This window comes from Ictidomys tridecemlineatus, chromosome 5 (assembly GCF_052094955.1).
Source record: "Ictidomys tridecemlineatus isolate mIctTri1 chromosome 5, mIctTri1.hap1, whole genome shotgun sequence".
NCBI lineage: Eukaryota > Metazoa > Chordata > Mammalia > Rodentia > Sciuridae > Ictidomys > Ictidomys tridecemlineatus.
In genome coordinates, this window is record NC_135481.1 from 112,249,851 (window position 1) to 112,263,254 (window position 13,404).

Genomic DNA, 13,404 nt, shown 5'->3' on the forward strand with positions numbered 1-13,404 from the left:
TACAATGAAAACTACAGAACCCTAAAGAGAGAAGTAGAAGAAGATCTTAGAAGATGGAAAAATATACCCTGTTCATGGATAGGCAGAACTAATATCATCAAAATGGCGATATTACCAAAAGTTCTCTATAGGTTCAATGCAATGCCAATCAAAATCCCAACGGCGGGGCTGGGGATGTGGCTCAAGAGGTAGCGCACTCGCCTGGCATGTGTGCGGCCCGGGTTCGATCCTCAGCACCACATACCAACAAAGATGTTGTGTCCACCAAGAACTAAAAAATAAATATTAAAAATTCTCTCTCTCTCTCTCCTCTCTCACTCTCTCTTTAAAAAAAAAAAAATCCCAACGGCATTTCTTGTAGAAATAGATAAAGCAATCATGAAATTCATATGGAAAAATAAAAGACCCAGAATAGCAAAAGCAATTCTAAGTAGGAAGTGTGAATCAGGAGGTGTAGCGATACCAGATTTCAAACTGTACTACAGAGCAATAGTAACAAAAACAGCATGGTACTAGTACCAAAACAGGCGGGTGGACCAATGGTATAGAATAGAGGACACAGAGTCCAATCCACAAAATTACAACTATCTTATTTTCGATAAAGGGGCTAAAAACATGCAATGGAGGAAGGATAGCATCTTCAACAAATGGTGCTGGGAAAACTGGAAATCCATATGCAACAAAATGAAACTGAATCCCCTTCTCTCGCCATGCACAAAAGTTAACTCAAAATGGATCAAGGACCTTAATATCAAATCAGAGACTATGCATCTGATAGAAGAAAAGGTTGGCTCCGATCTACATATTGTGGGGTCAGGCTCCAAATTCCTTAATAGGACAGCCATAGCACAAGAGTTAATAACTAGAATCAACAAATGGGACATACTCAATCTAAAAAGTTTTTTCTCAGCAAGAGAAACAATAAGAGAGGTAAACAGAGAGCCTACATCATGGGAGCAAATGTTTACTCCTCACACTTCAGATAGAGCCCTAATATCCAGAGTATACAAAGAACTCAAAAAAATTAAATAAAAAAAAAAATAACCCAATCAACAAATGGGCCAAGGACATGAACAGACACTTCTCAGAGGAGGACATACAATCAATCAACAAGTACATGAAAAAATGTTCACCATCTCTAGCAGTCAGAGAAATGCAAATCAAACCACCCTAAGATACCATCTCACTCCAGTAAGATTGGCAGCCATTATGAAGTCAAACAACAACAAGTGCTGGCGAGGATGTGGGGAAAAGGGTACTCTTGTACATTGCTGGTGTGACTGCCAATTGGTGCGGCCAATATGGAAAGCAGTATGAAAATTCCTGGGACAGCTGGGAAAGGAACCACCATCTGACCCAGCTATTGCCCTTCTCGGACTATTCCCTGAAGACCTTAAAAGAGCATACTACAGGGATACTGCCACATCAATGTTCATAGCAGCACAATTCACAATAGCTAGATTGTGGAACCAACCCCAATGCCCCTCAATAGATGAATGGATAAAAAAAATGTGGCATTTATACACACTGGAGTACTACGTAGCACTAAAAAATGACAAAAATCATGGAATTTGCAGGGAAATGGATGGCATTAGAGCAGATTATGCTTAGTGAAGCTAGCCAATCCCTAAAAAACAAATGCCAAATGTCTTCTTTGATATAATGAGAGCAACCAAGAACAGAGCAGGGAGGAAGAGCAGGAGGAAATGATTAACATTAAATAGAGTCATGAGGTGGGAGGGAAAGGGAGAGAAAAGGGAAACTGCATGGAAATGGAAGGAGACCCTCATTGTTATACAAAATTACACATAAGAGGTTGTGAGGGGAATGGGAAAAAAAATAAAGAGAGAAATGAATTACAGTAGATGGGGTAGAGAGAGAAGATGGGGGGATAATAGAGGATAGGAAAGGTAGCAGAATACAACATTTACTATTATGGCATTATGTAAAAATGTGGATGTGTAACCGATGTGATTCTGCAATCTTTGTAATGTTTTGAATAACCAATTAAAAAATAGAAGAAAAAAAAAGAAAAAGAACGTGTTGGGGAAAATATACTTTAAAAAAAAAAAGAAGGCAAGTTATTCTATTGACCCTCATTAAAACTACCTTACTCTTTGCCCAGGGATGGAGCCGGAAGAGGGGACGTCTTTGTGGGGGCTGCAGAAGCTGCACCCCCCCTCCCTCCAGCTGGGCGTGCAGCTACTTCACAAAATAATTGATGGCTTCTGTGGTCCAGCTTATCCTCTCTACCAGGATTACCACAGAATGGATGAATGTTTTAGAAAATGTTACCAAAATTTTTAAAGCTCTAGTTGGTAAAAATTTATTCGATGAAGAGACACTTCAGCAATTGAATCATTTGAATTCATCTCATCAAGAAGCTATCATGAAATGCTTGAAAAGTAGGAAAGATGAAATCAAGCAAGTTCTTTTAAAGGAAATAGTTGATATTTCTTCTGCACAGTTACAGGATTTTGATTGGCAGTTAAAGCTTGCACTTTCTAGTGACAAGATTGCTACTTTACAAATGCCACTCTTAAACCTTCATCTAGATGTAAAAGAAAATGGTGAAGTAAAACCATATTTGGTTGAAATGAGTAAAGAAGAGCTGCAGAATCTAATAAATTCCTTGGAAGCAGCTAATAAGGTGGTTCGGCAGTTGAAATAACAAGAAATAATGGCTACCAATGCTATCAGATGGCACTGCAACACTTGATATGGCAGAGTGAATGCTGTGTGTTCAAGACCGCTGAGATGTATTGACTCTACACCAGGCTGAGAGGGCAGCAGAGCTGAGATTTGAAAGATAAAAGTCTACCAGCCTCCCTAAGGAACAGGAAATTACTTGATAGATAAGAAAAAGACAAAATGAAAGATGAAAAATATGTAGTTGCAGTTTATATTTTCATAATGATTATTTTGTCTCATTTATTAAATATTTGAGAAATCTGTGTAGATAAAATTTTATTGAAAGGTAAAAGTAGCTTATAAAGTAATGTAAACATGTAGAAGCACAACATACTTGAATATTGTTTAAAAATTATGTGACTAGAAAAGACATGTATTATGGATATATAATTAATTTGTGATATTTAAGAATAATTTTTTAAAAGAATGTATAAACTGCACTTATAACTCAGGAGATTTCATATCTTTCTCATATTTCAAGGAAAAGATCATAAAATTTTTTATAAGATTAAAAAATTTCTTAGAGAAAAGTCTTTATCAGACGTGAAAAAACAATTCAAAATTTATGTGAATTTTTAGATTCTATGATCTAAAATCTGGAACACACAGAAATGAAAATAACATTGCTATTTCTGCATTTCCATGTCTGGTTGGGAGACTGTGTTCTGATTAGATGTCATTGTACAGTGTATATATTGTTATTGGGGTATCAGGTAAGACTGACTATCTACAGGTCCGTTTTGTTATAAATTCTCTTTTTTTTAATTTTTAATATTTATTTTTTAGTTTTCAGTGGACACAACATCTTTGTTTGTATGTGGTGCTGAGGATCCAACCCGGGCCGCACACATGCCAGGTGAACACGCTATCGCTTGAGCCACATCCCCAGCCCGTTATAAATTCTTAATAACGAACTTATCACTTTGGATGTTACAAATTACACTGGAAACCAGAAAATTTTTAACCTCAGCTAACTTTAAAAATAAGTGTTCTGAACAAATAAAAAGTGTCATGTTTCAAAAAAAACAAAAAACAAAGTACCTCATTCATCTCATCATATGAGAAAAAGAAAAGACTTCTTAAAATCTAGTCATATTATAAAGATCTACATTTATAAGTTGTTTTTACCATAAAAGCAATCTCTATAAAATATACAAACGTTAAAAGGCAAAAGCTTACTTGTCCACTTTTCCTTCTGTGCTGTTTACCAAATTCGTCAATTTCTTTTGGGCATCGTCCAACATTTCTTTTCGGAGCTCATCTGGTTTAAAATATGTGAATAAAGATAGCTATTAACTGATTAAAATAGTTTGGGCAGACACATAATGATACTTATAAGGTCTTTATTATGAACTTTGAAAATACACCCTATTCTAATTGGGAATATTCAATTACCTCCATCTCATCTGTGGTTCAGGAATCCAGGCTCTCTAGGAAATAAGCAAGAAGCCTGGGAATGCATTATTCCATATGGTTTCCCCCAATTAAATATCTGATTCCTTAAAAAAAATTTTAAAACTCACAAAAGATTTCCATCCTCTAGAAACTTAATATCAAAGAAATTTTCATCACTATTTCCTTGCACGAAACATTTCCAAAGCAACTCTTATTTAATAGGAGGAAACAGATCAATTTCATATTTTCATTTTTCTATTTTCCTGGCTGGATTCTGGTTTTGGTGAGTTGAGTAGGAGTTCTGCACAACTAAGTCTTTGGCTCAAGACACAGTTGATAGAACAGGGCAAAGTATTCAAGGGTAAGGAAATCATAAAATACAATTCAGACTATTATAACAGTTTATGACTGATTTAGAAGGATGCTTGGACTATTTTTAAATCCTTATTTAAAAAGTAAGCAAAATCTGGGCTGGGGTTGTAACTCAGTGGTAGAGTGCCTGCCTACCACACGTGAGGCACATGCTAATCATAACACAGGGCCAAGGATTCCTGGACTAAGAAATTCGCAGTTGAACATGGAGTTTATACCTGTTACTTCGAAAGTGGATAGTGTGAGCTGAAAGAGATGCTTACTAATTGAAAGGAAGATTACATGTTTTCATTTTGAAAGAAATGAAGAGGAGACCACTTTGTAACAGAGCTCTACTTTGCAAATCAGGAAACACATCCAATCACTAGTCTCTGACCTCTTTTCACAAACCTACTCTATCGACTTATGCATTTTCCCAGCAGCAGCTATATATAAGTTCCCTTATCAGATACATGACTTGCAAAAATTTTTTTCCTCATGTATGGGTTACTTCTCTTTGTTAATGGTATCCTTTGAACACCAAAGGTTTTAATTTTGATGAAGTCCAATTTATTTATTTTGTTGCTCGTGCTAAGATAGTATTCCTTACCCAGACCATGAAGACTTACTTCTGTCTTAAAGACTTTGTTTTACAGTTTGATTTTAAAATTTAGGTCTTGATCCATATTCAAATTCATTTTTGTAAAGAGGCAGGTGTGGGAGAACCTTACTGAGTCACACTTCCCAGCTGGGTGCTGAGGCGCTCAGCCACAAAAATGTGGCAGAGCTTTCCCTACCCTTCTTGGGTTCCAGGGTCGGTGTCTCATGCATGAGTGTGTCTTGCTACAGCCCCATGGGTGAAGCTATGCTCACCTGTTCCTTTGTAATATAACCCCTGCCCTGTTTAGGGTAGAATCTTCCATGGAAGTGCCTTGTGTGTGTCCCCTTCTCTTACTGTGCCCTTGGGTGTGGCCCACCCAGGTGTCAGTCAACCTGTTGATAGTGGACATCATGAAGATAGACTCAGCCCCCTGAAACCTGGCCCCTTGCCTCATTTGAATAGCTTCTCCTCAATAAAAGGGGTCTTCACGTGCTTTCTCTCTCTCTCTCTCTTCCTGCGGACCCTTAAGGTCAGAGGAGCCATCACAGGGACAGCCCAGTTAGCCCAGTTTTCCTGGAGTGACCCCTGAGCCTTTTAGTGGCGAGAACAGAAACCCGGCAGCAGGAGGTCAAGGTCTAACTTCGTTGTTTTCTTCAGGAATATCCAATTGATCCAAGACCACATGGTGAAAAAAAAAAAAAAAAAAAAAACGCTATCCTTTTTGGCACCCTTTTCAAAAATCAACTTACCTTGGATGTGAGGGCAATCTGGCCACAATATCTATCACCCGCATTGACCACCAGGGCTGATCTGGCTGGCTAGGCAGTTGTCCCTTCCCCCCTCACTACTCCCCATGCATCCCTCCTGAAGCTGTGTGTTCAGTTGAAGAGGACCATTCTTTGGTCAAGGGTACAGAGTAGCTGAGCTCCCCTGCTAGAACCTCCAAACACGCTCTCAAAAATCAACTGACCATAAATGTATGGTATATTCCTGGCTCATTTCTACACATTTTTTCTTCTGCCTGGAAAGCTCTTTTCCATCAGTATTGCCTATTAACTCCTGCTTACCCTTCATATTGCAGTTCGCAACTCACTTCCTCAAGAAGCTTTCTCTGGCCTTACAGATTAGGTCTGGCTGTGTTATGCCTTCATTCTGTACTATACAAAGCCTAAAATTCTCATTTAACAATACTAAATACAAATATAAAATACCAGTTTAACTGTTTGCAACAGTTTGTGGTTTTTCCAAATTGCAAAATACCATTCATGTAAATAGGCTAACTTTATCAAAGTGGAGGCGGTTGCCATGACCATGTTATAAAAGCAAGGTTTGTGTTTGGAAAATCTACTATAAACTTCTCCTTTCCTATCTTTCCAAGGAATTTAAACTTGGATTTAAAAGGGGGAAAGGAGAAAGGGAAGAAAGTACTCCTTATTAAAGTATAAATTGCCAATCTGGGCAACATTTTATTTTAGATCCTTTATCTGTGTATGAATTCTATGAGCATGTGATTGCTTTTGGGGCCTTTTCTTGCACTACTTTTTTTTTATTATTATTATTCTCATTGTTATTTCTGATACTGGAGCTTAAGCCCAGAGTTACTTTACCACTGAGGTGCGTTCCCCAGCCCTTTTTATTTTGAGACAGGTTCTCACTAAGTTGCCCAGGCTGGCTTGAATTTGTGATCCTCCTGCCTCTCCTTCCTGTGGTGCTGGGATTACAGGCGTGTGCCATTGTGCTTGGCTCTAACACTACATTCTGAATGGGAAGAGAACTTTTGACTCTTCAGAGGAAGAAGAGCAAATAAGTAAGTTAACCTCATTACTGTTCTGACTTAACCATCCCACCCACAAGCTGCAGAAGGAGCCTGAGTGAAGATGGGCAGGGTCTTCTCATCTGTTCTCCTCTGCTCCTCCCCACCGGTAAAGAGAGGGAGCAGAGAAACAGAGGTCAAACTTCATTGCCCTGTTCTTCTCTGAAATTTCCCTTCTCCTAGCTAACTTTCTCTATAACTAATAATTTTATGCCAATTATTTGTCAGAATGATAATAATTTGGGTATACTGGGTCATATTTATCAAAATTATTTAAATCTGTATATTTTTATTGATTTAATGTAGTCACTAAAGACTTAAAAATTATGTAGTTTATTAGATCATAACCTGAATATAAAACTACACTATTCTGTCTCTTTTTTAAGAGAAAAAAAAAATGAACTGGGTATGGTGGTGCATGCTCACAGTGCCAGTTACTTAGAAGGCTGAGACAGGAGGATCCCTTGAACCCAGGATTTGGAAGCCAGCCTGAACAACAAGGAGATGGAGAGACCCATCTCAAGTAAACAAACAAAAATGAATGACAGACATTTTCAGAGTAAAATTCATGGAACAGATTCTGATACAAAGTATCAGATTCTGAATAGATTCTGATGTACACAATTTTAGCAAAATAGTTAGAAAATCAAAATGTAATTTAAGGCCAAAATCTCAAGAATAAAATTTCTTAAACCATTATTAAAATATGTGATTAGTTCCTAAGCTAATGTGACACAGAATGCAAAAGGCTTTTCAAATTCAAGGAATAGTTTAAATGTATTTTGATATTTGTGTCCAGAAAAAGAACAAAGTCAGAATTTAGGGAAAAGGGTTGAAAGAAATGTGTTAACTGAGAGGCTAGAAAAAGGCAACCACCCACTTCCAAGGTCTCCAGAGGCACCTCTTTTTCTCCAGGAACATTTACTCTCCTCCCATCAGAGATTCTGAATTTTCTCTTTAAAAACTGAAGACTAACTCAAACCACAATTTGAACTGCATTTACATGGGTAGGCAAATAGCACCATTTAGAAATGACTTTAAGCCAAATACAATATTCCTGTGAAATAACCTCACACGCCAAAAGGATTCTTTAGAAGTTAGAGTGGGAAATGGATCAAGGACTTAGGAATACAGCCAGAGACCCTGCGTCTAATAGAAGAAAAAGTAGGCCCTAATCTCCATCATGTAGTATTAGGTCCCAACTTCCTTAATAAGACTCCTAGAGCGCAAGAATTAAAACCAAGAATCAATAAATGGGATGGACCCAAATAAAAAGTGTCTTTTCAGCAAAAGAAACAATCTGTGAGGTGAATAAAGAGACTACATTCTTGGGAGTAAAAGCAAATCTTTACCCCTCACACATCAGACAGGGCACTTATCTCTAGGGTATATAAAGAACTCAAAAAGCTAAACACCAAAAAAACCCAAATCAATAAATGGCCAAAGACATGAACAGACACTTCTCAGAAGAGGTTATTCAATCAATCAACAAATATATGAAAAAATGTCTATCATCTCTAGCAATTAGAGATGCAAATCAAAACTACTCTAAGATACCATCTCACTCCAGTCAGAATGGCAGTTATTATGAAGACAAACAACCAAAAGTGTTGGCAAGGATTCGGGGAAAAAGGCACACTCATACACTGCTGGTGGGACTGTAAATGTTGCAGCCAATATGGAAAGCAGTATGGAGATTCCTTGGAAATCTGAGAATGCAACCACCATTTGACCCAGCTATCCCTCTCCTCATTCTATACCCAAAGGACTTAAAAACAGCATACTACAGGGACACAGCCACATCAAAGTTTATAGCAGCACAATTCACAATAGCTGAACTGTGGAACCAACCTAAATACCCTTCAGTAGATGAATGGATTAAGAAAAATGTGGCATATATACACAATGGAATATTACTCAGCAATAAGAGAGAATAAAATCATGGCATTTGCAGGTAAATGGGTAGCGTTGATGCTAAGTGAAGTTAGCCAATCCCAAAAAAACTAATGCCAACTGTTTTCTCCGATATAAGGAGGCTGACTTATAGTGGGGTAGGAAGGGGGAGCATGGGAGGAATAGATGAATTCTAGATAGGGAAGAGGGGTGGGAGGGAAAGGGAGGGGGCAGAGGATTAGCAAGGATGGTGGAATGTGATGGACATCATTATCCAAAGTACATGTATGTAGACACAAAATTGGGTGTCAACATATTTATATACAGAGATATGAAAAATTGTGGTATATATGTGTAATAAGAATTGTAATGCAAAAAAAAGTACATGTATAAAGACATAAATTGGTGTGAACATACAAAGATATGAAAAACTGTGCTCTATATGTGTAATAAGAATTGTAATGAATTTAGCTATCATGTACTTAAAAAAATAAAATCAATTTAAAAAAGTGAAATAAACCTATATATAGTTATATGTGTACTATATTCATAAGTTGTTGTGAAATAAATAGCAGAAATAAATATAGCATTTAAAATATTACTTAAAGTCTATACCCATATACACACAGCATATAAATATGTACGTTTTCAATTGTGTATCGGTGTATGTTTGTGTAAATATACAGAGAAATAAGAGCACACAATAGATAACTATATATTGGTATATTCAAAGAAAAGTCTGAAAGAATAATACCAAACTGCTAAATGTTAATGAAGAGTCTCTGCAAGGGTGGATGGTGGTTTTAGTGTAGAATTAGCAAGATTTTAACCTATAGTTGAGTTTATGTCTATATAATTTAATGTTTATATTAAATTAGCCTTTTAAAATATTTATCAGAGAAATGTGATAAACAGCCATGAGTCTAAAATGGAATGGGCAGATACTGTCCAGAAGTTAAAAAGTTGGGCTGAATTAGGGAACTTAAGAGTGTGGATTGATAACGTTGGATGCCATGCAGCAGGCCTTTGGGGATGCAGAATAATGACATAAACACCATTTTATTTATGAACAATTAATGGATTTATAATATTTAATGTAAAAATATGATTTGTATTTTTCAGTAAAAGTATTTTTTGTTTAAAAAAAAAGAAGTTAGAGTGGGGAAGGGGTGTGTTCAAGTTAAGCAATACGAAAGATTGACTAGTCTGGGAAGAGTGTGACTCTGAGCACAGGACACACTAAACTTCCACAGTGGGGTTTTCAAAACTCTATAGTCAGAGCCACAGTCTTCATCACTTGATTTAAAATTAAAATCAAACACAAAGTGTAATTACAGTAAGTCAGCATATCATAACTTCACATTTTGTGATCAGTGACAGTGCACTATAATACTGTCTTCAGACAAAATCTTAAAATTAATCACACTCCTTACAAAGCCATTTGGATATCTCATGTCTAATCTCATCCTATGGACAAGACCCACGTCAGCTCTACTGAACAGTCACTTGACTGAAAACAATACACAAAGCCCAGAACTTGAGTCCAAGACCTGAATATAAACCATGGTCCTATCATTAGGATCAGATGTTGTTGCTTTTTTGAAAAATGAACATGTTTATCTCAAAGGATTTTGAGAGAATTAATTGAATAATCAAATGTGGATTTTCTAAACAGTAGAGTCCTACATAAAACATCAGTACTCATTCACCTGATTTCTTAAAATAAGTAATGAGGAGTTCATCTTTCAGCAGCCCTAATCAATATCAAACATACGTTACATTTTAGTTAATGCTAATATTTTGTGATTTTTCCCTCCATTTTGCATAGTTTTCATATTTAAAAAAAATAATTTTTGGTTGTAGTGGGACACAATACCTCACACGTACTAGGTGAGTGCTCTACCGCTGAGCCACAACCTCAGCCCCCATATTTTTCATCTTTAAGAACTACAACAAAGAAGTCAATAGAAGGAAGAAAAAAATATTATAAAGATAATTTCATTTATATATTTAAATGTCAGTAAACAAATTTGGTCTGGTGTCCTATTTTCAATGGCAATCTTGAAAATAAATTTAAACCTAATAAAATATTAAATCTAATATAAAGAAATTTCACTTATTCATTAAATATAACCAAAGGAAAATTAGGTAGTCTTTTTATTATAGAATTTCAATGTATACAAGACCACTATACTTCAACACCAAATAATATTTTTTTTTTACAAATATCCTATTTATAATTTGAAGTTGAGATACATTAGCATCTGCTTTGCCTTTTAACTCAATTCTTATCAACCCTCTTAGACATGTAATTTTAAGGTCTAGAGTACATGGTTACTTCTTTTTTGTCCCATAATCATAATTATTGATTGCAGAGTAAAAAGTTAACTTCCTAAAAATGAACTTGAAGAAATTTTATAAATACATTATAACCTCACTAATTTGAATTCCACTGGATTATAATCTGTGATTAAAACAAAATAATATAACAAGGTCTGTTGAATTATTTATTTGGTTATTTGGAATTACTCTATTATTAGTGTATATACTTGAAAGAGGTGGTTTTTTTTTTTTTGGTTTGTTTTGGATACTGTGGATTGAACCCAGGGTATTTTACCGATAACCCTACATCCCCAGCCCTTCTTATTTTGAGATAGAATCTCACTAATAAATTCCTTATGGCCTCACTAATTTGTGGCCTCAAACTTGTAATCCTCCTGTCTCAGCCTCCTGGGTCATTGGGATAATAGGCATGCACCACTGTACCCTGATGAAAGATTTTACATAAAATTTTTAATATGATCAAATCTGTTCTCCCTCTCCATTTTCCTCCCTCACCCTTTATTATGAATGCAGATAATTTGTACTATATTTTTTTAAAAATATTTTTTAATTGTTGATGGACCTTTATTTTATTCAGTTATTCATATGCAGGGCTGAGAATGGAACCCAATGCCTCATACATGCTAGGCAAGTGCTCACCCTAGTAGAGCATAATTTGTACTATGTTTTCCATACTGAAACTGAAAAGCTGTTTAAGAGTGAATGAGTCAAGTTACGTAGTATTTGATTTAAAAAGGTTACACAGACTAGCCAAATCCCAAAAGAAAGGACTGCAATTTTGTCAGAGAAAAGCAATATTACTGTAGTATTTCCCTATTTCAAATCAGCTGGATGGACTATATCCAGCTCAAAGAAGTGTTCTGGTCAGCCCACACAGGGTTTTTATGAAAATGCAAATTAGTTGTCACATTAACAAATGGGGATATTTCAAATGAACATCCAGATTTCCAATATCTCTTGAAAGATTAGAGATTTATCAACAATGGGACCATATGCTTGTGCAGAGCTAAAAATCTGCTGTCCCCATAAGAAAAACTTCAACTCATCAGTCTCTATCCTCTTCCTTTGCTCTCATATTATCATTCTGGCCCAGTTGACAACTTGTGTTTGTGATCCATGCTTAAGAGTTTCATTTCTCCATGCCACAACCCATTTCTAATAATAACTCCACCTTCCCAGCCCCCACATCAAACTACATCCTGCCTCCCCACACACGTGCATTCACATGTACACTGCACTTGGTTATTATTAGGCAAACATGTCTTTGGCCAGTTATTGGATTATACTAACTCATGTGAGTTTTTCCTCCTGTCTGGAATGCTTTTCAGCAACTTCTTATTACTTAATTGTACCTAGTTTTCACTCTCGTGAAAAACTAAAGAGAAAGGGTTGCACCTACTTGACACATGTTGTCTTCCCTTTTCTGCCTGTCAATCTCTTGAAGTAGACCTTTGTCCCTGTCTTTGTTAACTCCAATGCCTACTGCAGTGTTTGGTATACAGAAGATAAAAAAATGAATATTTGATAAATACAGAATGATTTTTCTGGGGCTGGGGTTGTAGCTCAGTGGAAAACCGCTTGCCTTGCACATTTGAGGCACTGATTTCAATCCTCAGCACCACATAAAAATAAATAAATAAAATAAAGATATTGTGTCCATCCACCTAAAACAAAAAATATTTTTAAAAAAGAATGATTTTCTCTAAAAAGGGAGAATATCTGGGAAAAAGAAAATAATAAATTATTCATATTCTGAATTATTCATATCTATAGAAAGAGAAAGCATAAAAAATGTTAACTCAAAACATTCTCACTAGTACATAATTTACTTTTTTCTTTATACTAATTGTTTTTGAAATACTAAAATTTCTAAAACATAGTTCATTTAAGATACTAAAACTAGGCAAACATACTTAAAAATGTACTCATTAAGGCTGGATGCAGTGGCATATGCCTGTAATCCTAGCAACTCAGGAGGCAGAAGCAAGAGGATCACAAGTTCAAAGCCAGCCTCAGCTACTTAGCAAGGCCTTAAACAACTTAGTGAGACATTGTCTCAAAAAATAAAAAAGGCTGGGAATGTGGCTCAGTGGTTAACTGTCCTTGGGTTTAATCCCCAGTAAACAGCACCCCCCACCAAAAAAAAGTAACCATTAAGGTCAGACAAGGTGGTGCACACCTGTAATTACAGTGGCTCTGGAGGCTGAAGCAGGAGGATTCCGAGTTTAAAGCCAGCCTCAGTAATTTAGTGAGGACCTAAGCAACTTAGTGAGACTGGTCTCAAAATAAATAAAAAAGCTAGGGATATGGCTCAGTG

General features: G+C 36.2%; 1 protein-coding gene and 1 pseudogene across 3 annotated transcripts in view; one reads left to right on the forward strand and one right to left on the reverse strand.

The window, feature by feature from the left end:
- Trip11 (thyroid hormone receptor interactor 11) overlaps positions 1 to 13,404 on the reverse strand; it is a 68,738-nt gene that overhangs the window by 11,072 nt on the left and 44,262 nt on the right. For all 3 annotated transcript variants that reach the window (XM_040275280.2, XM_040275279.2, XM_013364688.4), the window contains exon 17: positions 3,871 to 3,952. In XM_040275280.2, the coding sequence (XP_040131214.2) occupies positions 3,871 to 3,952 (82 nt within the window). The remainder of the gene's footprint in view (positions 1 to 3,870; positions 3,953 to 13,404) is intronic.
- Positions 2,128 to 2,828, forward strand: LOC101964155 (COMM domain-containing protein 8 pseudogene; annotated as a pseudogene).